Source organism: Chironomus tepperi, unplaced genomic scaffold (genome assembly GCF_022539635.2).
Source record: "Chironomus tepperi strain 1889 unplaced genomic scaffold, CSIRO-AGI_Ctep_v1 contig_85, whole genome shotgun sequence".
NCBI lineage: Eukaryota > Metazoa > Arthropoda > Insecta > Diptera > Chironomidae > Chironomus > Chironomus tepperi.
The window spans coordinates 5,792,590-5,818,182 of record NW_027226207.1 but is presented as its reverse complement, the minus strand read 5'-3'; the positions used below and the strand labels follow the sequence as shown (position 1 = coordinate 5,818,182).

The 25,593-nt window shown below is 32.1% G+C and overlaps 1 protein-coding gene across 1 annotated transcript in view; it reads right to left on the bottom strand.

The window, feature by feature from the left end:
* The window catches only part of Glut4EF (Glucose transporter 4 enhancer factor), a 74,528-nt gene extending 51,216 nt beyond the window's left edge, over window positions 1–23,312 (bottom strand). Inside the window, exon 1 of the mRNA XM_070634545.1 lies at window positions 22,096–23,312. Coding sequence (XP_070490646.1) covers window positions 22,096–22,521 — 426 coding nt within the window. The 5' untranslated portion in view covers window positions 22,522–23,312. The remainder of the gene's footprint in view (window positions 1–22,095) is intronic.
* Window positions 23,313–25,593: the final 2,281 nt, after the last annotated feature.

The window sequence follows — 25,593 nt, the reverse complement described above, 5'->3', positions numbered from 1 at the left end:
CGTTTCCCAATAGAGTGTCCCCATGTGAGGAGTTTCAGTCATGAAATGATTCAGATTTATTGAAAAACAGCTGTTCGCAAGTAGGTCAAGCGATAGGCTGTAAAAGAAAAAATAAATCGCACACTGCACACGACTATTGCAAAATAAATCGTAAAATTTGTGGTATGCATGCTTATAATCGAAGTGCATGCGATTTCGCTCTCAAAAAAAAAATATTAAGCCTCATTAACCTCAAGCATAATTTAGAAAGCAAAAGTTGGAACCGCTAACAATGTTCATGTTTCTTCGCGACTTCTCCCACTCAACTCTTTAATTTTTTTTTGTGTGTAGTTCTTCTTGATCACTTTTCAAAGCCGTCTTTTTTATGTAAGATTCACTCTCATCTGTACTTCTTTTCTTTTCTTCTATGCTGCTTATTAGACATTTCGTAAAAAAAACTCACTTTGGCATTATTACATTGCATATTTAAAGAGGTGACCTACTTAGACATGTAATAGAAAAAGAGTGAGAGCAACAAGAAGTGAGCCAGCTGTTTCATCAATTAAAGAGAGTCACATGCAATTAGAAATGCCACTTGACATACTCGCATTATTGCATCACTGAAGGAGAAATGATCGCATGCGGAATTAATGAATCAACGCGACGTTCCTTTTGCCTTTAAAGTCACAAAAATAAAATAAAATAAAATTTGTTTACACAGTATCGAGGCAAGAAATCTGAGTCTTAAATCAGGAAGTGATATACACAAAAGAACCAGCACATGAATGCATAGTGCAATCTAATTAAAGCCAGATGTAAAAAATTTCTGACATTAAAATGATGGGAAAGAAAAATATATTGAGTGAGTTACTCTAGATAATTAATTACAGATTAATGCCGTAACGTATGCGCGTATATGTCAGTCACTCAATATTGTAAAGCATAAAGTAAAATGCAACTCAACTCATATGTGAAAAAAGATACAATTGCATACAACTCTTTTCAGCATATATGAGCTTATTTAGGTCACTCATTCCAAATTTATGTAACATTTTTTATATACATATACAGTTCAAGCTGCAATTGAAGTTTGAATTTTTCATAAATAAAAAGGCCTTCTCTTACGCTCGTTAGTCATATACAGTCAATTTTTATAGATTGTTAGATTCTCTTTGAATTTTGCCAGAAACGACCTTATTGGGTCAACAACGAAAAATACACCAGATCATGTTATAAATTGCCTTCAGTTTCATGCCGGCTACATTAAACTGTTTATCTCGTTTTCATTTTCTATTTGAATCATTGCTTAAAAAAGTCAGCATATATATAGTATGGTTATTGGATATATACACAATAATGATATGTGGGGTAGGGTATAATTTTATTGATTTGGATCGAGGCTATGCCGGTTGTTCATGGAGAATTATTTTGGAAATTTTGAATATATTTTTGGGGATTTTGGATCTAGCATTAGTAAGCCTTGATGGCGTCTTTGAGTCAATGGTCATTTTAAATGATGTTGACTGATATGGCTATGAATTGCCAGATTTAGCCATATATGCTTATCATCACTGCGAGTCTTGAGACAGTTTGCATTTAAATGAGTCTTTTGGGTAGGATTCGAACCTCGGAATCCATATTTAACTTGAAAGTATCCCAAAACTGTTGGAACTAGTTTGATAAGTAATTATGCTTATTTAAGGTTTATCTTTTAGGATTTGAACTTATAATTCTCAATTAATATTGAATGACTACTAAGCCTGTAACCCAGCACCTCAATTTCGTCGGCAACCTCAACTCCGGCAGAAAGCAATTGCCATCCCTAATCCCAATAATCAAGGAATTTGTCTTTCTTTCTTATTTTATTTTCAATTGAATTAAACTCATTGAATTATTTATTCATTATTTCTCAAAAACAAGTTCATGCCATATAGTCATTATGTTTTAGGCATAAGAGAATAAGCGATAAAGCAGCAAAAGCATTATTATTGTTATAATAAATTATGATAAAAGTCAAGAAGTAAAAATTGAGGTCATCAAATATGATTGCAACATACACAAATCCCAAACAAGCTCTTAATGCTCAATGACTTCAATTGTGGAAAATTAAAACTGATTAAAATGCATTTCTCACAATTTATATGAGAGATGAGATGAATGAATTAAGCTCTTTCGGACTGTCACTAATCAAACTTTTTTTTTATGAGTTCTCATTGGCATGACATATATGCAGAATATTAAAAGGGGGCTTATGACTTGACAGAGATGGAATGAGTGTTGAAAAGAGAAAGAAGCCGGAATTATTACATAAAAATATATTAAAAAATTGTTGTTGTTATTGCTGCTGCTACTCGTAGTAGTAGTAAAGCATGGAAAAAGAAAATAAGCCCAGCTCAATAATTTTTGTATTATAGAGAGCTCGATTTCACATTCCATGGTGTGCTTTAAAGCATTTTCTTCTTCTTCATTATCTCTTGTGGTGCTTGTTGCTTTTTTGGCTCAAAAAACAATAGTGCGAACAACAAAGTTACGTAAATCGTATGGATGTTGTTTTGTGCCAGTCAAAATAACAATCTTTTGGATGAAAAATTGGAATTAATATTTGGGTATGACGATGATGGAAGAAGATGAAGACAAAAAATGAAACTGTAATTAAATGGATTCACTCGCATCGAGGCACGTCTTAACCTCATTTCTATCATTAAAGTGTAGATAGATTCACACATACATAACGTCTTGATTCATAGATGAGGAAAGAGAGAAAGAATGACTTTGGCTTTATTTGTCAGCTTAAAGTGTCCATTAGTTTATAAGATATATGCACGCTATATAAAGACAGATGATTTTTTTTGCGGCGCCATTTTGTCCTCACGCCAAGTACATCCAGAAAACGAGTTTTTCTTTCCTTAAAAAACACAAAAAAAGTCATCAGTGAGATTCACGCGCGCTGGCGATGAAAGCCACACGGCTACAATCAACAATTCAAAGCCATTCTAATAAATTTCATGTTCATACATGCTCGATTCTGATCATCATCTTCTTATTTCTCATTATATTTGTGCTATCTATCTATGGGAATGTCGGTGGATGATGTCAGATGATTTGTTAGATGCTTTATACCTTCATTGAAGTATGGCTACTTAACATGATGTGTCATAAAGCTCAGCACACCCTTATAAATGCATGACGTCATTACTAGACCATCCCCATATGAAAACTGCTGTTTTATGGTTATGGCTCTCATATTTTTAGCATAGTTATCGTAAAGTCACTTAAATTATGTGCACTTAAAGCCATTACTTATTGAGAAATTCCAATAGAAATGGAAATTAAAATTAACAATGGAAATCTTTTTTAGAATTCTCGAGTTAAGTAACAAGCCAACATCAATTCTCTCTTAAATCATGACTCGCGAGAGATGTGATGAAAAAAAAACCAGCAGCGCTTAGAAATGAGGACAAACAGCATGTACGCGTAATGAAATAGAAAAACTACCGCTAAAATAATAAACTGCCGCCTCATGCCGCATATTTTTTTTTTTTGTACTATGATAGATTGACTTGCAAAAGCCTCAAAGTCTACGCAGTGGTGTGTGTAATTAGATATAAGCAGCTTTACCTCAAAAAAATTGGTTAATTTTCTTTTGCATTACTTCTAATTAATTTGATTGCATGTATGCCCCGAAACCAATTGAAATAACTAAGCTTTTTATGATATTTTTTTCACTTTCGCATATAGCATTGTGCATGATTTAAAATTTACATTTATGGATATATTCGGTAACGGTTATTTCTCATTTGCGGCTTGAATTTATTTTTGCCGACTTACACAAGTGAATTTGACACAATTACGTGATTTATATCTATCACAGTGAGTACGTATCTTCGTTACTCTATAAATATTTTTACACATATAATAAAGTCCTCAATTTTTGCTAAAAATGTCACCACAGTCTCTGTCTATCTGTCTCAGTCACTGTCTTTTGTCAACAAAACAAAACAGCTATTTTGGGGCACAAAATATGTAATGTATATATTTACACACTAGAGGTGTTAAATGAGTTGCTTTGGAATTGGAATTTTTAAGAGGTTTCTGTTAGACTTTGCAGTCACAATAGAAGCGAAAATGTTAGGTAAGAGAAAAAAGGGGCACGACAAATATTGTTTTTTTTTTCGCGATGTTGTGAATATTTTTGAGGTTGATGCGCAGTTGGATTGGAGTTTTTTGGGGTCAATTGACATTGAGGATTTGGTGGCTGAGTTGCAGGACAGTCTAGCAGGGATATTGTCTACTATACAACTCTGAATAGCATCAAATTTCCTTAATCATACAAGTCAACCTGATCTAAATCATCTGCTGAGAGTTCTGTCCGAATAACTACTTTTCTAACCTAAGCAGCCAGGAATTTGCATGACTAATTGAATGCCTAGTACTAAGGATGACTAATGCCATTGTGATTAGGATGACTAATGTCATTGTGCGATATATAGCCTGTAGAATTCCACACATTACTCTAAGTCATTAAACTTGACCTTACTTCCTTTCTCCTGTCATATACACATAGACGTCATCAATGAAATTTTGATAAATTCAGGAAATTTCCACTACATATCTAACTGACACATTTACCCTTCACATTCCCATAGACGTCATCAGTGATTTCCAAAATATCCAGGAAATTTGCATCACATACCTAACTGGCACTAACAAGAAAATCTCAAAATATCCGCAATATAATCACGGTAATTCCATAGCAATCGACAAGAAGCCTGGGGAAATCCTTGGAAATATCCATAAGAAACTTGAATATCCACGCACAGTGGTTATTCCTTGCAAACATAAAAATTAAAAAATCAATCAAAAAAAACTTTCACTACATGTAAAACATCTCATTGAATGACTAGGCAAATAATTCATTGAATCCCTGACCTTTTTTTGTTACTCTCAAAGCCTAAACAAAGAAATCCGCTACACGTGCAAAATTTCATAAAAATTTCCCATTCTTGCACGGTTGAAGTGTCACTAATGTAACAGCACTCGTTTTTTTTGCGGTTTTATAAGTAAGTAAGTAGAAATGACCATGGCCAACATAATCTATCATTACAGCAATTGCCAGAAAAAATGAGAAATTAAAAAGTAGTAATCTATGTTGATTACTATTACCTCTATACAGCATAGCATAGGCATGGCATGAAAGTAAAAGTAAAAGTCTCTCTTTAATGCAAAAAAAAAAAAATAGAAACTGAAAATGATGAGTGGAAGAGATGAAAAAAAAAGACTTTTAATTTTCATCCATCCAGCACAATTTGTTTGATGATGAGAAAAAAAAAATTGTACATAAAATATTGTTGAATAATGAGAGAAACAAGCAGTTCATTATAATGTGTCGATCATATGCTTGTTGGACTACCGCAACCATTGCTGTCTTTTTGAATGTCATGCGATCATACAGAGAGTCAAAAACAAAAAAAGAAAAGAAGGTTGCGCAATATTGTTATATGTATCCTGCTGTATATAGGCACACACAATCAATGATCATGGCCTAATCCCATTTTATTTATATTTAATTCACCATTTCAAATTTTTTGTTCAATATTGCTTGCTGTAGCTAGTTTCTTTTTGACTTAAAATTGTGATTAATTATAGCTCAGTAGCCGCAAAGCAGGAAAAATAATTGCAAAATTGCAATAAAAATAACATGAATATAAAATTAATGTCTTTACCACTCCGTTTCTCTCTCGCACACACAACTCAGTTGCTTGTTGCTGACTTTGGGACGGTGTTTTGACCAAGAAAAATATAAATTGTAAGCTACATATTCATATTATTGAAAAAATATATTTATGAATATTAAAATTGAATTTTTTAAACGAGTTTTGCTTTACTACTTTTGCCTACTGTTACTAAAGGATTTGCAGCTTTTAACATGACTCTTAGTGTGATCTATAATTAGTTTTGATTATGCATTATCGAGCTGTAGAAGTTTCTAATTAAGGTGTGGTGACTATTTTTGGATGATTGAGTGACTTTGGCTAATGATTTGACATTTAACGGATTTCTGGAATTTGAAATTATTTGCTTCTTTTTTTGCATCTTTGAAATTTTTGATTTTTGAAGGTTTTTTGTGTCGAATTCGGTTTGCATCTCTTAAAATTCAAATTTCAACGGTTTTCTGAAGTCAATTTGAGTTTGCATCTTTTTGAGAAGCTTTTGCATCTTTTGAAATTCAAATTTTAACGATTTTTTGAAGGCAAATTGAATTTGCATCTTTTTGGGAAGCTTTTGGATCTCAGAAAATTCAAATTTTAACGGATTTTACTCAATTTGGATGTTTGTTCAATTTTGGCATCGTTTGTCTCATTATATACAATTTCCTGCATCTAAATCAACTCCTAGTGACCCAACCTACACCAATCAACAAACGTGAAACTCTAAATGGTTATGTTCGCGCATACATTAATGCTCATGCTAAATGATATTCCATTTATATCTCTCCTTAAATTACTCATAATTATTTGAAATACTTAATTTAATGAGACATACACAATCGAAAGCCATCCAACACGAAAATATTCACGAAAAGCAATTTTAATATTGTTTTTTTTTATGGCAATTTATTTCGTTGCCGTTCCAATTCACAAACAATCTCCCGATTTTCAATTATTATTATTTCTCTAAACAATTCCTTTCACTTATCTTATAGTAAATTGTGCCTTATAACTTTTTTTTTTCCGTATTAATGTTTTCTTTACATTTTGATTGCTGTTTATTAACAATAAAAAATATAAGGCAGGAAAGAAATAACATAAATTCATTACATAATACAAGAAACTGTAATTGAGTTGGCAACAAGCAATTGAATTAAAAGTAATAATAATATTTGAGTGTAATATGCCAATAAGTTAATATATCAACTTTTCATTTCCAATTGCAGCGTTAAGGTGGAACTTGAAACTTGATTTTTTTTAAGTTCATTATGTCTAGGTTAGCTTTGTTTAATTGGAACTGATTTAGATATTGAGGTTAAGATATGTTTAAGATTCTCATGATTAAAAGTCTAAGATTTGTATATTTTTGCATAATACTTTGTAGCCTCGAGACTAGCCAGTGGATTGAAAATTCAGTTACGCTTGTCAAATTTCGAACAATCGACTAAGCTTGACCCTTCAGGACCTTATAATCAAGCGATAATCTCAAAATTTCCGTATATTTTTTTGTAATTTATTATAGTTTTGGAATTATCGACTAAGGTGCAGCATTGAGAGTTGCTAATAAATTTGCAGTTGTACAGTTGAATGGGGGATGGTACAGCAGTGATGTCGGGTGTTTAGAAGGGTCTAGCGGAGTGCTGCACTTCACTAATGGTATTAGGATCCCTAAAATCAATAGATTCAGCTAAACTCACTCAAAATCACCCCAAAAATCTAAAAAATTCCAAATTTTCCTTAATTATGATCTCCGCATGCCTTCACAAACTTACAGCAAGGGAAGTGGTAGCTTGAAGTAACAAATTTTTGTGGAACTTATTTATAGTTTTTGCACAATAATTTATTTTATTTTAATACATTTAACTCTGTTCTCTGAGCCAATAATATAAATGCATATCTATATCCACTTATAGTAAGTTGCGCCTGCAATATTCAAATAATAATTGTGCGATTTGTGGTTTCATTACTAGAATAATAATGCTTATAATAACGTTCCATTATTTCAATTATCATTATGCTGTTGTGAATATCCCTGAATGCCATAACAATTACTAGATTTTTAGTGACTCAAAGATCATCCATTCATGTATTAAAAATTGCAATTCTCAGTATGAATAAAATTATGAGTACGGAAGGTTAAATGCACAATTTTGATCTTGAAAAACTAAGAGAAGCACATGTGATTCATGATGATCATGATATAGCCACAAAAGGTGACTCGAAAATGATGTGATAAATGTCATTTTTATTACTACATTGTAATCATCTCCAGATCTAGTCACAACTATATATATGCATAGAGAGAAATAACAGAAAATAAATAGGGAAAGTTTAAATTTTTTTCTTCTTGCTTGCTTCCATATACATTTGCAGAAGAGGCACGTAACAAAAGATAGTGAGGCAGGCTAAGGCAAATACAGCGGAATTGTTACAATGAATTGAGAGACAATGGAAGCAAAAGAAGAAGGAAAATTAATGAAATTTCAATTGCATGACTTTGTGTGTGATCATGAGAGGATTTATCGAGATTTGATGGCTTTTTTGGGATTTGAACTTGATCTGGAAGTGGGTTTTTTAGGGGTATGGCAGCTGTGGATTAGGATTTCAGTTAATTTTCTACTAATTTTCATGGCTTTAAGCTTCTAGAGGATCAAATGTTGTGAATTACTCGATTTGGACTGCTTAACAGCCTCCCAGACCCAACCATAACTCACAATCACCCAATTCCAAAACACTGACCATGATAGCCCGCCTTTTATATACCCTCAAATCATTAAATTTCCAATTCCAATGCACCGCAAACCATTTCATCATTTCTTCTAATCGAATCCGGTACCAAACTCATTTTTCATGTGAGCCAATTATCAACAAACTCATTTAAATTTCCCAAAAAAAATCCATCATTTCCATTTAAATTTTTTCTATTTCGGAACTCCAACAGCCAAAAAAAAAACTCTCAATCATTTTAATTTACAAAGTATTATACAAAATGTTGAGCAACACGTCTAAAATAAGCGATCGAGAGAGAGAGAAGTTAACTTAAGTAAGTAAGCATTAAAAATATGGAAAAAAAATAGATACAGGAGAAAGTTTTTTTACTTCTTCTTCAATTTTTCTTCTTCTTTTTTTCATAATGATTTTCATTTGTTATTTCTTTACCGTTACTATAACTATCATTTTATGGATTTTTTCTCTACTATTCAACTCTATGTTGTGTTTATGTAAGGCATATCGGCTGATTGCAAAGCAGTTTAAAGCAATGCTTAGAGAGAAAAAGAAAACAAAAAAAAAAATTGATGATAGAAAAGAAACAAGCTTTGGAGAAATAAAATGTGGAACTGGTGAATAAGTCGTTCTGTTGATTGCTGTGACGCATTTGGATCTATAAAATTGATTTTTGAAATTTAACGGCTTTTTGAGATTTGAAATTTAATGAATATTTATAGTTTGACGCCCCTTTTGTTTACATTCTAAATTTCATTAAAATCTAGCCTATAACCAGCAATAACTGATCATGTTCAGCATGCATCAACTTCTCCAGCCTCGAACCATCCAAACTGAACTCAAAACCCATAATCCAGTCATTAAAAAACGCTAATAAAATCCACTTCCATTACTGTATGTACTAACATGACTTTAGATAGCCACAAAACAAGAAACAAGCAGTAAAAGTTGGGAAAATCCGTGAAGACGAGCTTGCTTTAGTGGATATCTATAACTTAAGTCAACATCCACGAGTCTAAACTCCTAAATTGTTATATAAAAAGTTTCTTCTTGTTCCTCCGTGCCGCTAGAAAAATGGAACACTAACAGACATGAAATTATCATCATAAATTTCGTTTTTTTTTTTCGGTGTGTAACTGTAATTCCTTCATATTTTTTTTTTCGTAAGAGATTTCATGAGAAACAACAAGAAGTTTTAAAGGCATGGCTAGAGCACTTAAAGTCAATTTCAATCGAAAGCGAAGTATGTAGTGTGGAAATGGAAAGGAGAAACAACACAAAATTGCCGAAATGCCGGAGAGAGGCAGCTTTAGTTCTGCTGAGCCGGTATAATTATTAATATAAACATTCAATAAAAAAAGACACATTTTTTTGAGGAAGTCTCATGAACCTGAAATTTACTTATCACTATATCGTGAATGACCTTGATATACTGTATACAGCATTAAGTGATTTTCGCGCATGTTAACCTTCGTTGTCTGATGCTGATAAAAAAAATAATAATTAATATAAAGAACTGAAGCTCAAGGTCTCATCGGAGTAGCGATGATTACTTAATGCGTATATGTGTTAGCGCGTGTATAGCTACGTCAGACTGTGTGTGATAAGAACCATGTCAGGTTCTATGTATATAACCTAATAAGCTCTTTATTTTTGGTTTATTTACTCAATGAATTGGGATTGTACGGGAGTAATGTGTGTTTATCAATATTTATGGAGTCTAAGAACTTGATGCATGCTGGTTTTAGGTTAGGATTCAATGTGTTTAGAATTTGAAGTAAATGTAGACAAAAGGGGCGTCAAACTATGAATATTCATTAAAATTCAAATCTCAACAAGCCGTTAAATTTCAAATGAGCTACAATAGTAGAGTCATGGCATATAACCTATAAATTCTAAATAGTCATCACCCACAGTCATCCCCTCAATGAAACAACAGAAAAATGTGTATGGTTTTCCCCCCATTTTTATTAAATATCGATAAAACTCATCGTATTTACGCCGATACTGCCGCTAGTCAGTCAGTGAAATATTTTATCACTTCTTCCTATTCTTCTGTCTCCAACCGCCATTTGTCTGTTCTAGATACGATTGAATGAAGTTTTTTAAAGGCGTTTATTTGTGCGGAAGAAGAATAGAACAGTTTGCGCATTTATATGGCACAGAAGAAAATAAAATTTATATATTTTTTTATTTAATCATAGCAGCGTAAAGCACACAAATACACAATCTACGTAAGTCACACATATTGGATGTGAAAATAAAAGTCATGTGACGTCACATAACTTACAAGCTCTTATGACTTTTAAGCGAATTGATTTTGTATATTTATATATTTTTTTTTTGGAAGTGTAATCACATGAACAGGCATAAATTTGATTTGTTTTGTGTCATGGGAGTTGACTTCTGGATGTCACGTGGAAATTGGAATTTTCATGGTTATGGTACATCAGTCTTTGACTTTTGTAAGGAAGCTGTAGATAGAGAATTGATTTTGGAAATTGAGAAGTGGATGCCAGTGATAGAGCCAACTTCAGGCGACACCCATTGGAAGTCATGGATCATAATTGAGTAACGAACATCACTGACGATGAATTGAAATTATTCATTTTTTCTCGGACTTTCCATATCGAAATTATTTCCATGAAGTTTAATTGCATGTACAATTTCAAGTGATTTGATAATTATAGTCTAACTGTGTGAGCATGTAGACCAGTGGTGGGCAACCTGTATACCGCGGCACACTAGTATGCCGATATGTGCGCCGTGTGCGCCAGTTGCGTCGTATGCGCCATATGCGTCGTATGCAATTTTGATCGACGCATACAACCAATGTGTGCCGGCAAAAGCTAAAAGATTGCCCACCACTGATATAGACTGAGTAAATGCGATGCCGGCTATAAGCTCGAAATCAACATGAAGTTTTCATCGAGAAGAAAATGAAGAAATAGACAGTAAAAAATAAGAATCAAATTTAATAAAAATAATGAACAACTACGCATTATTTTCAATTTAATTCTCATTAATACTTATTGATGTTTTTATTCTATCGGCTGTAGCTTCTTATTGTTTATCTAAATTGAACAGCATTTTTTGTTATTCGTAATTTCTTCCTCAATTCTCGGAAGAATCACGTCATCTGTTTACGAGTCATGCACGTGGGCCTCTTTTTTTTTGTTTTCTCTCACACACGGAAATACCTAAAATCGCAATACAATAATCATAATAAAAGTTGCATGTGCCAAGGTGTTCATTATTACAGGCAATGAGTAAGTCACACGAATAGTAGAAATGTTGAGAATGTACTGGCTAATTTATGTGTTGCATTTAATAGGAGGAAGCTTAGAAATGCACTTTAGACTGTTTATTGACTTCTAGAATGCAATTATTTTTTGAATTTTAAAAAGTCGTTAATTTTTTGAATTGTAAAAAGCCGTTAAAATTTTGAATTTTAAAATACTGTTAAATTTTTAAATTTTAAAATGCCGTTAAAATCTTGAATTTTAAAAAGCCGTTAAAATTTTGAGTTTTAAATTGAACAATTGATAAAAAAATGAAAATTCAAATTCTAAAAAGCCGTTAAAAATTCAAATTCCAAAAAAAACCATTAAAAACTATAACAAGCGCTCAAGTCATTCAATCAACAGCACCAGGACTATCTCAATTTTTATATGTTGAGCATTACTACATTTTTTTTATTCAATAGCAAAAATGAAAATCACTTTAGCGGTAAATATAAATCTACATTGCATTACTTGCTCAATTATTTGCTGTTATTTGTTTGAAAAAATTGCATCAAGATATTTAATTATTATTATATGCCCATCGGAATGTAATCAATTAGATGGAAAGAAATTGCGATGTGCACGCAAAACCTAAATATTTTTATTTAATATTTTACTTCTAGAAAGAAATTAAATTAAATTATATTGCAGAGATTAACTTTCCTATCATTCACTAAAAATTAGTATGTAGTGAAACAAATAAATTGAAAATGTGCTTCATCAGCTAATCAGCAAACATGTCTATTATACATTCGTCTATATCTACATCTCGGCATTCTCTCCGTATTTTTATTATTGTACGATTGAGATTCCGTTTGACCCATTTTTTAATTTTTTTTTTTTTTTTTCTTCTCTTAAAATTCCATCCATATGACGTTAAAATGTTGTTGATCTCCCTACTATATATGCAATATACTCATTCACTCTCTATCGCTGACTTTGTGGATGCTTCCATAACAGCCACTCGAAGCTAATGGCAGCAGAAATGAATTTTACAAGTGGGAGTTGCAAATAATTTTTTTTTAACGGCAACTGTTAAAAAAGGAAAAGTTTGTGATTTAATTGCTGATGGGAAATGGAATTGGATGAATTTTGGGGCGCATTTGCATTTTTGAATTGGAAATTTAGTGATTTTTAATTTTTAACGAATTTTTGAAATTTAAATTTGTAACGACATTCAAAATTTTGAATTTTGAACTTAAAATTTCGTATTTTGAACTGTAACGGATAATCAAAATTTGGATTTTAAGCTAAAATTTCAAATTTTGAACTTAAACTATTGTAACGTACATTCAAAATTTGAATCCTGAAGTTCAAAAATCTAAAGAAATTCAAACTAAAGGGTATAAAACTATGAAAAAACTCAAACTATTTTCATAGCTTAACACCCCTTTTTTATCAAAATATTATTGTTTATTTAAATCAAATCTAAATTTAGCCAAACTTAAATTCGCATAAAATTATTCAAATTAATTCAATAATTCACATAACCTCCAAGCTAAGCCATCAACAAACCAAAGTGAATATAAATTCCAATATGAAAAATCCGCGACAATAATAATAATAAAGAAGAGAAGAAAAACAAAAAATGTAAATAAATGATGATAACTGAAAGTGGAGTTTATTTTTCCTGTAGATTCCGCTTCTTTTTTTACAACACAGCTGTTTATTAGCAACATGATACTATCCAATAATCAATTCTCTTTCGTCTCTTCTCGTTCCTTCACTTCTTACTTTATATGTTATTGGCTGTTATGGCTGCTGTTATTTTCCCAAGGCTTTAACACTGCTATTAGCACAGCCATGGTCAGCGATCAAGCTGATTATCATTCAAAATAATTTTTTGTGGATTATTGATTTGGAAAATTTTAATTTTTCATTTTAAATTCAAGGATTATAGCTGAAATTTCCCAAACAAAGTCGTCAGCCATAGCTCAAGTGACAAAGCCTAAATGCTGATTTACCGTCGATTTATTATCGACAACTAAAAATGTCAATAAAAAATTATTTTCTTCAGAAGTCAGCAATTAAAAAAAAAGGCACAAAGTACTTTAAGTTCCTCCATTATTGGAAGCAAAGAATTAATCTCATGCTGTTGCACAGGCTGAATGATGATCATCGTCAATATTTCCTTGTAGCTTTATATTTATTATTATTACTGTACGTTTAAACTATATACAATGAACTAAAGTTACTCAGGAGACGGAGAAAGGTCAGCTGATTTCATTAGATTTATGACATTGATATTTCAATTAAAAGATGAGAAAAAAGTCATGGCTTTAAGCATATTTCGCTCCTTCTTTATGATTACTGGATGTCATCATCAACATGTTGCGCTGTTTCATGATTAATGGCGAAATTACTATAGGCAGGTATGTTATTTGGGTTCATTTTTCACGATTTACTCATGGTTATTGATGCAGGGGTGTGGGGAGGTAGGCATCCTGACATATGACAGGTTAAAGATGAACTGCCAAGCTCAAATCCTTTAATAGATCCTCTAAACTCATCAGATCTGGACCAACTCCTCCTCCTCCTCGACATCACCCCTGCATCCATTCCTTTGTCCTCAATTTCATATTTTTTGCCGTGAATTGTGAAATTCATCCACAATATCGGTCTTTAGCAACTGCAAAATATCGATTCCATTGTCTCTATATTGAGATTACTCATTGTTCTTAGGATTTTTCATATATATATATAAATTTTCCATCGATATCTCGACATGTAAGCCGATATCATTGCTATGTTGGCTTGCTACAGTCTCAGTCATGAATAGAAAATTTTCCTTATCTGGTACATTAAAGTCAAGTCGTAGCGAGAGAAGTTCTGACTCATGAGGCATACATAAGGAAATGAAATAAAGGCAGGTACTATAATTTCACTAAATAGATAACGGCATAGCAGTTATTGCCATAAGAAGCAGCAAAAGAAAAATAACCGTTTGATACGCATACACGTGTAGTAAGTCAGAACATCTTCTATATTAGTGTAGGGCATTCATTCTAAGATATCTAACGGAATTTCTCTTCAAAAAAGGTAGTTGAGATGAAAAATCATCAGGGAAGTGCGTGTGACAAGTTAACCAAACATGACATCATGATCGCACACCATTAACAACAAGTAGCATGCTAAATTCTATGTCCATTATTCTGACAAAAACAATAACAAATCTTATGTGTATTCAGCATTTGCATAGTTTATATAAAAAGCTCATTAAATAACAAAGAATAAGTTTTTCATTTCACCGTTAGTTCTTCGCGTAAAAACATACACACAAGAATGTCTCTTTTTCTACTTCTTCTTCCTATTCTTTTGTTGCTCAATCTTCTTCTTCCATCTCTCTTTCTCTCACTCTGTTCAATTTCATCAATTTTAATTTTATTTACTTCTTCTCCTCAATTTCATTTCATTTCTAAGAAACTAACTTCTTATTTTTTGCTGCTTGATTTTCCATGTAAATGTGCGGTTTGTTGATCAGCATTGAAAGGGCTCGCTGCATTTTCAATTTTCTTTTCTTGGGAATTACGCAACTGAAGGAGAACGGAAGATGCTTGAGGCTTTTGCTGCCGGTTTTTTGGGTGCGTGAAATGATGATTTTATGGATGAGATGCTTGTTTGGTTCTAAATTAATTGATTTTTGAGTTTTAGTAAGCTGAATTGCTGAATGTAAGCTGAATTGAGATTATTTGAATTTTGAATAGCCGTTAGAATTGTTTCTTCATTTTAAATGCTGAATTAAGCATTTTTGACTTTTGTAAAACTGTTAGACATTTTGTATTGCTGAATTTAGAATATTTGAATTTTCAGAAACAGTTAGACACTTTGCAATGCTGAATAAGAGCTGAATTTAGGAAATTTTGATACAAATTGAATCGTAAGAGGCTTTTTTTAAGCTGAAATGATGAAATTAGCAAATTTGAATATTAAAAAGCCGTTGAGAAATTTTTCATGCTGAATTCAGCAAAATTCAAATTTCAAAAATCCGTTAAAATTTTAAAACTTGATAAATGCGCTTAATCCATGCATCCCAAACAATTAAGTCTTTATCGCTTTTAAAAGCGCTAATTTCCATAATTTCCTAGTGGTTTAGAATCAATGCACAACAATTGACCGCAAGCATAAGAATATTCTATGAATTGTAAACAATTCCTTCATTCTTCTTCATTTAATAGTTCAACGACGATGAGAAACAAGAATTACTGGAAATTGACGATTAGTTGATGTTCCCATTCACGTCTATTGTTGTTTTGGCACTTGTTAGTACTCTCTTATGTTCATACATTTTGACAGATTAAAAGCAAACGAGTAAAAATGAGATTAGGAAATTGAATTGGTTACAAATTGGCATGATGTTGCTGCTTGCCTTTTCATCATCATCATAAATTCTCATGGTATTAATAATCATACATTAGTGTGCTTTTTTGTGTGTCACACAAGGTCTTATTGGGAAACAATTTCAAGCATTTAAAGCTCTCCACCTCGGCATATTCATGTCAATGTGATGGACATAGCCATCAAATTGAATTAAATAAATAAAAGCTATTTTCAATTCCTAGTGAGCGAATAGAAAAAAACGTCATTGCAAAATATTTGTAAAAGGTCTGGTTGACTACTTTTTCAGCTCTACACATCAAAAGACATACACACAAATAATAATATTACGTGCAATTGCAAATATTTTGTTGCAATAAGCTTTCAAAATTGCACGAAAATGAGAGAACCTTTAGAGAGCTTTAATTAAATTAATTAAAAATAGTGAATGCAACACGTTGGCTGGTGACTGTTTGACTATGAGACAAAATTTTTTTTTTTTTGCAGCTGGCTGAATACGCTAAATGCCAAACTGGCAAAGCTACATAGTTTAATAGAGAGGGAAGTCGCGGCGCGCGAGAAATATAAAAAAAAAATGCCTTGTTGAACGTATTGAGGTCACCCATAGATTCATTTGCCCCCGAAATAAATAAAATAAAAATTTATAATAAAAAAAATTGAGAACTGTAAGAAGAAGTAAAGCAATAGAAAATAATTGAAGCAACAGTAGCAGCAAGTCGTAATATTTGAAAAGTGAAAAAACACAATGTAAAGTACTCGAATCAAACATCGTGGGGGAGAGAGGAGTAGACAGACCAGAGCAACAAGCAACAGTGCATTTCTGTGTGACCTACATGCCATTCGTGTCCCAATTAGTTACTTCATAGTTTTTTTTTGCGCGCATAGATTTTGCTATTGCATAATTTTTTTTGTGAATGACTCAAGTTACCTTGTAACACTTTGTAAGCCATTTCTGTATGTATATTTTTTCTTATAGTCTATGACTATGAAACTAAAACTCCAATTTTTATTTCTTTTTTTTTTTTGCACAATTCCGATTGATTAAACTGCCAAGAAAATAACTTTGAAAAACGTGTGCATAGGAACGTAATGAATTTTGAATTTATTGGTTTTTTTTTAATGCTGGATGTCTTATTTATTGTGTCCTTAAGGGATATGAAAGAGAATTGTCATTTTGAAGTTGTATTTGTAACGGTTAATTTGAATTTTGCATCAATTTTCACTATTGCATCTTTTACTGAACTTTTTAAATTTTCGCATCTTTAAAAAAAATTTGCTTCAAAGTCTGGATGTTTTAACGAAATTTTTTAATTTTTGCATCAATTTTTGCATCTTTTAACTGACTTTTTTCAAATTTTCTTTCATTTTTTGAATCTTTTAACCGACTTATTTCAAAATTTGCTTAATTTTTTGCAATTTTTAAGGAAGTTAATTCAAATTTTGCATCTTTTAACGAACTTTTTTCAAATTTTGCTTCAATTTTTAAATATTTTTAACGAATTTATGATGTTGATAGCTTTTGCCATCATTCCAGCGTCTCATTCCTTATCCTTTACCTCATTTCAATCTTCAATTACTTGAAAAATTAACAATTTCAATTCCTTAACTCAAAAGAGATTTTTTATTTATTTATTTATTTGCTGTTCGCCAAAGTTAAAGTAAGAAAAGAACAAGTCGATACAAGATTTAAACTTGATTTTCAAGAAATTAATGTGAATAATATAACATATTGAAAATAGCAATAGAAGCAACGAATCCGCCACAACAGCATTCGCCGCAAGTTTTTTTTGAGGGTAAATCATCTAAGTAGGTCATGACTGTAATGTTTCCATTTTCATGTACTTGCTTCATGTTATGACACATTTTTCCCTTTCTTTGAACTAGTCACTTTAGTTCCAACATTTTTATTTTTACCTAACGTCTACATTACATACTCATGCGATGAATGTTTTGAAGTTCATTTTCGTCTTCCATTCGCCAATTCCTCGATCTAATGCGTGATTGCGTGTTTTTACGTCGACCACAATGATCGTCGCCATAATTCGCGTTCATTCAGCAAAAATAATTCTCGTGAAAAGAAAATCATTTTTTTCGTTGGAATTTTTACGCACATTTTTCGTCGACATGAAGGAATAAGAAGCACAGTTTTAAGTGTAAATGATGTATATTTTGTGCGTAAAATTGCGTATGTCTGTAGCATGGGCGCAGACTCAAAAAAAAGTTTTCTTCTTCAATTTTCTCTTTGACTAAAAGCTGTAGCTACCCCACACTCCAGAACGTTTGTTTACAACGTAATCGAATGCCTTAGTTCGTATGAAAATGACGATGAATGTGAATTTTTCTCTGTTTTTGGCCCGGCAAAGGCAGCGTAAATAATATCGTGTGTATCTCCATAAACAAGCCTCCAGTCGATGCTTTGACTCAGTGGTGGGCAATCTTATGTGTCGCGGTACACATTGGTAGTGAGCGTCGACCAAAACCATACAAAATATACGGTTCATGACATGGCATTCCCACACTAGTGCACCACATCACACAGGTTGCCCACCACTGCCTCAAATTGAATATCTATCAATGAAATTACTGTTTATTAGTTTAAATGATGACGATTTTCTGTTTACTACTTCCATCTTATTTGCCTTGCAATTGCTTATTGACAACTCTATTTCATCTCATGTGATCGAAGCGACTCTCAATGCTGCTACCGTATATGACGATGACGATTCAGTGCTGCTCATTGAGAAATAATTGAAATAAAAAACCTAAATAAATACATATGGCGAGCTCAATGACATCCCGCGTCATCAGGCAGGTCTATCTTATTAATAGTAAGAACTAACTGACTATGACATGCGAAAAATTTTTTTTCAAAAAACCTTTATCTCATCTCAATTGTGCAATTACCGTGAAACGCACACAAATTTAAGGTCTAGATAGAGATAGAACTTGCTTTAATTAAACAGTATAAGTAAATAAACAGTTTTTGCCAAGCTCGAATGAGAAATAAAATTCCACTTCAATGTCATTTTCATCTCTCGCCATTGCCTACTATTACACACGCCGGTCAGCAATGATCCACAAAAAAAAATTTACATATTCTATATTTGAAAAATACAGAATTTTTTATGTATTTAAGCACTGCTTGTATGTTGGGTGGATTAAAGGGCGAATAAGCGGAATCTTAAGTATATATATACAAGTCTATGTGCCTATGTATATGTACATACACAGCATATGTTGTAATGTAATGTAGGCGATCAGTTTTTATAAGTTCGTGACGTAAGCTATCAAACAGAACTTTTTTTTTAAGTGTTGGAACTGTTTAGTCTTTTTCATTCCAGTCACCAGTTTACTGATAAAAATGTCTATTTTGTCAGCTCAAGTGATCGGTGGTTGTGCGGTTTATGTGTGATAGCAATGCATGGTGTGAATCTGGTTCTGGTTTTTTGGTTGGGAAATGTCGAAATTTTTTTTTTTTTTTTTTTTGATAAAATTGAGGTTTTTTGTGGGAAAATTGATTTGATTTTAATGGGACAGGTTTTGAAATTTTGAAAGACGTTAAATTTTGAATTTTTGAAGGACGTTAAGATTTAAATTTTTAAAATCCGTTAAATTTTGAATTTTTAAAAACTTTTTGAATTTGATTGTGTTAAAGTTAGATTTTGATTTTTGAAAATTGTCCAAATTTGAATTTTTGAGGGCCGTTAAAATTTAAGATTTTGAAAGCCGTTAAATCTTGAATTTCCAAATTTTTTAGAATTTGAATTTTAGAAAACCGTTTAATTTTGAATTTTTCAAGGTGTCAAATTTGACTGAGTAATGAATTCATGAATGTCTAAGCATTTAACCTCTAAAATCAAGATAAAATCAAACAAAATTCCAAGCCCTTTACAGCACATAAAGCTTAATATTTCTCACAAATCATCAAACAATATATATCCAAAAAAATCCTACACAAAAAAAAAGCCACCACAAAAAATCCATTCATACCCACAATATTGTAATAAATCATTTAGCTAATTTTACATCAAGTCGCCCTATCATGTCTAAATAAAGCCTCTTCTTCTTCTTATTTCATATTTCCACATACCACATAGTAGAATTGTATGTAGGATACAATACTATGTATGAAAATATTTAAGTAAACATAACCAGCAAATAGCACACATTCAAAAATTGGGTAAGGTAATGTCATTGAAAATGAATTAGCCGAAAAAGAAACTCTTCGAGATGATCATCCATAACTCTACACATGAAAATATAAGTTTTTCATATATTTTTTTATTATATACATACATATCAACATTAGAATGGAATAGCCTTGGAGTAGACTGTGAGACGATTTTTTTTTCTTCGATTACATACGCACATACAGGCATACACAAAAAAAAATACTGATTGTCGGTTTTCGAGGCCAAATTTTTGTGCGACATTTTCAAATTATTTTTTTTTTTCTTGTCATGAAATTTCAATTTTTTGTGTATAAAGGTTTTGTGCCTCCGGGGGCACTTTATAGACTTAATTGCACATAATCTCCAAGCATCGATCAAGTTTTGAGAGGAGAAAAAAAAAGTTTATAGGAAATCAATTTCGTTGCTATATAAGCAATGAAATGTAGATAAAAAGATATAGATAAATAGCTTCATATTAGCCATATAATAAATAGTAGGAACATAACTAACTTCCGCGTTGTATACATGCACATTCACTACAACCGTATCGTTTGATTTCAATTAAGCAGGCAAGCGATACAACAAAAAAAAGTGAAGAGAAGTCGAGTAGGGGGAGAGGTTTCGCATAACTCGCGGCCTTACTGCCACTGCCTTTGTGTGTGTGTTTGTGAGTATAAATGCACAAAAATGGTGCGTGTGTATTGAATTTAAAGACTTTCAAGGAAAAATCGTCAAGAGCGCGTGTATTTTTCCTTGTACATTTTTTTTTTGCGTATAATGCGTACACGAAGCTTTTCCACAAAAGCTTTTATTTCAAGGCTATCCTTCCGACAAAATATTCTATGTCGAATACATAAAGCCGAAGTCAATAAGAAGAAGATGGAAGTTTTTCCGCAGGACTTTATCAATGTGTGTCGGCGTTTCAGTTTTTGTTTTCATTGAAGCCTGATTATTGAGGCCATCATCGTCACACAGAGACGAAAAAAAAAAAAACTATAACACAGAAATAAATACACAACTGGTGACGGATTTAGCACATTTTATATATATATATTCGCCTGATGCTTGTTACCGATGAGGAGAGGCTTTACAATTAAAAATGTGTAAAAATAAAATTTGCACAAATGCACAAAAAGAAGCTGCATCACTTGATGAGCTGTATACTCGATTGAAAAATAAATTTTCATCTCTGATTTACTTTTTTTTTCTTTTGCTTGATGTATGATGGTGTGTGGACCCGAGGAATGTGACATTTTCCAGGATTTATTGGGGTTACGGATGTTAATTGAGATTTGTGGAACTGAAGTTTTTATGTTTTTACTGTCAACTGCTTCATTTTGAATCATAGATTTGAATTTGGACTGTCATACAGGATTAGCTCCTCATTTTGATTTGCATGCTGGATATCATAGGCTTCTATACCTCAAATGATGTCCAATACTCAAGCAGAAAGAGGACCTGAAGCTTCATGACACTGCATAGAGCTAGGAGCTCATAAAGTCTCAATTTTCAGTGAACATCAGCTAGTAAATGACTTCAAACTGACTTAAGTAAGCACAATCATTAAATGACATCCATCATTCAGTAACAATGAGAGTGTAAAGCTGTACAGCACTCAATAAATACAGGAACAAATTAAATCTCAATTTTTGATGATCATCACTAGTTAATGACTCATTATAGACTCCAGAAAGGACAATCATTAGCCACAAAATTGACAAAATGCTTGACCTCCAATTAAAGTCTACATTGAGTCCTAGATGACACGTACTAACTCTCAGGAAGCTAAAGATGACCCTAACTAACTCCCAAGAAGCCCCAATAAATCCTCTCAAAAATCCATTAATTCCCCGGGCTACAATAAAATATAAAATTCAATGAACAAACACTCACCTCATTAGGCGAAGCAGGCTGAATTTGAATTGTCACTTCATCCATTGTGACATCGTGCTCAACAATAATGCCACAAGTTTCACGTCCATTATTTGTAATATAAACCTTTTGACCCGGCTTAAGTTTAACATCAGTTATATTACCAAAGCCATCACCAATCAATTCCGATGAGCTGAATTCATACAATGCTCGTCTTGTTGGTACAAATGCCGGATTTGGATCAAATCTAACCGAATATCTTGTGTTTGGTGTTAGATTGATGCAATTTTGATTGTCACGTGGTGAATCTGGCGTCTTAACGGCATGAATACGACCGGGATAGAAGAGTCCATCGTCTGGCGAGAGTGCACATACTCGCATACCAATGATGGATCTTTTGGCCAAACGCTTACCGGTTGACATTTTGTTTAAGAAATATTTTTTCATTTAAGCAACAATTAACTTTATTTCTGACAGTTAAAATTTATTTTTTTATTTTTATTTTTTTTTTTTTCAATGGTTACTTTGCACGAATTTTTTAAAATTTATTTTATGTTCAAAAATTCACTTTTTTTTCACGAAATTTTTACAGTCTTTAATTTTTTTTTTTTTAATATTATTTTACAGTCTCTGTTCACTTTTTTTTTTGTTTATTTGTAATTTAGTTCTTTTACACAAGTAATCTAGTTTTGTCCTATATTCACATAAATTCCTGGTCTCTTGTGTCCACAATTTTATAAACTTGACTAAGCTCTAACACTGATTCTATATTTTTAATATTTTCCACTACTTCACTATGATCAGTTCTCTGCTCACCTTCGCATAATTTTATTGTAGATTTTTTAATATAACACAACATAATTCCAAGTTATTTGTTATATCCAGTTCCGATGAAATTTTGATAACGAAAAATTATTTCGTATCAAAATTTACTTCTTTTTTTTTTGCTTTTTTTTCTTTCTTTTCACCGGCTTACAAATATTTTTTTTTTACGCAAAAGAGCTTTCACAATTGATTTTTTTTTTGCTTCCTTCTTTTTTTACGAATGTGCGTATATTGAAGAAAACAGAGAAAAAAAAAAGTTTTCTAATTTTTTTTTTGATTTTTTTTTAAAAAATTTCAATTTTTTATTTTGAAAATTTCTAAATTTTTTAAATTCAACTAAAAATTTCTTTCAAACTTTTTTTATTTCTTTTTTTTAAATTTGCTTCCTTTTAACTTTGAGCTTTTTTTTTTTGATTTTCGACCTCAGCTAGTGAGAAATATGTGTTACACCTTCAGAATGAATTTTTCAACTGCTCAACGATCGAAACGATAACTTTGAATGAAGTGACGGAAAATCATGAATTTTGTGAGAAAACATTGGATATGCAGTGAACATTCACACAATCATAAAAATTGTCGGCAAGCACTCAACACATACATAGTGACTATATATACCGGCTTAATACATACAAACGAGAAATTCCCTTCGCAATTTTCCGACAATTTTTATGTACAGTCGTGTATGAGGGAACGTAAATCAACAAATTGCGAGGTTGAGGATGGGAAAATCCTTCAGAAATGAAAATTACGCTTTATATCAAAGCTGTGGAGAATTTTTTTCTATTCAGAGCACATAAAGCAGCATACACATACAGATGTATGACACACTAACATATTCTTGGCTCAGCTGATTGAGTTTGATGTTGAAAAATGTAAATATTTTGATTAAATAACTCTCAGCAGTTTACTTCTCATTTCTCTAAATGCTGTTGCGACTGTTTGCGACTTACTTTATTCTAATTATTATTAATGGAACCTTTTATTAATTTAATTATATTTTTTGAAAGTTTATATTGGAAATTTTACAATTTTTTCTTTAAAGCCATTTGTTGCGCATTTGTGTGCGGTTTTGCTTTGTCTTGCTGGGGATGAAAAATTCGTTGGATATTTCAATTATGTTTTATTTATTACGGACACCATTTTAGGTATTTGTTTTGAATTGATTCTCTCCTTTTTCTTGAATTTTATATGAAATGTTGTAATTTATGTACTGAGTTTTAAATTTCATAGGAGAATGTGACTTGTAACTTGATTAGCACAAATCATTTTGGGGTCCGTTCACTTATTAAGTAATACGAAAAATCGACTTTTTGACTCCCCTCCCTTTTCTCTTAGAGCACTGCGTAATAAGTGAATGAACTATAGTATCCACAAACGGGAATATTCCCTGTCTCGAAAGTCATTGATGATTCCAAAAATCACACGGTAACAGGAATTTTGAAAAAATCTAGAACGAGCCAGCATGATTCTGACTTCAAGCCAAATTTGGTTTAATATTGACACTTTGCCTGAGTCAAAATATCACGAAAAAGACCGAAGAATTCCTGAATTGAATGTGTTGAAAAGGACGCTAGAGTCCTTAATATCCCGGACTGGCAGAAGATTTCGAAGGATAGACCTGTCTTCAGACATTTCATAAAGCGGACTTTCGTCCGCCTCATCCTTTTTAACAATGGGCCTTCGTGCGACCCAGCCAAGGAAGTAAGTAAGTATGCCTGAGTACTAATTACTAGGCTGGCACTTAGTGAGGTTCAAAGTAGACACGATACTGTCCGTAGGCTACATCTTAAAACATTTTAGTTACCATGTGCATTGTTGTATGAAAAAATCCTTCGAGATGTTAGACAAACTACCCCAAAAACCCATCATCCTGGATCCAAAACCAGAACTGCTCAAATAATGTTCCACAACACCTCAAAGTCTACTCTTAATTATACTCAAGACCATATTTTATCACTTTACTTCCTTAATTTATTTTTGAAGGTTTCAATGAAGTTTTCGTACATCACTTATCTATTGCAATATCCGTTTCGGTGACATATTGTACAGCAAGAACATCATTATCTTTCTTTTCCTTGAAATACACTTCCGGAAAGTACAGACATCAAGTCAGTTTAAACCAGTTTTGGATGTAAAAATGGTTCCAATTCAACAAAGAGCCGTCTTAACTCCAAATTTGATCAAAAAATGACTCAATTTTTAAAGAAAGGCATAAGATCCTACCCAAAAAATATCAAGAAGTCACTTAGTTGCACCTCAGACCACACCCATCTTTTACAATCGTTAATTCAATTCAAATTTTCCTACAACCTGGCAATGACATCCTTTACTCAATCAGTACTGTCCCTGATTCGCCATTTTTGCCTAATCATATGCAAATACCCGTACAACTTGGTGACTCTTTTATCTTAATTCATTCAATGTTTGTAAACAAAACTTTTGTTTACGAATATTTAGCAAAAAATTCGCTATCACCACTCGACTTAGTATGTGGAATATTTATAAGATTTGTAAATACGACGCTGTTGCTTCATCGTAAACAAGTTGCGAGATGCGTCATTGTTGTCGTCGAATTTCAATTTTTATGAATGAGATTTCGTCATATTTTTCTCGTGATAAGAAAATTCTAGGAAGTGGGGAGATTTTTAATTATAATTTATTACTGGAAGTGTTTTGAACAACAAAATAGGGTAA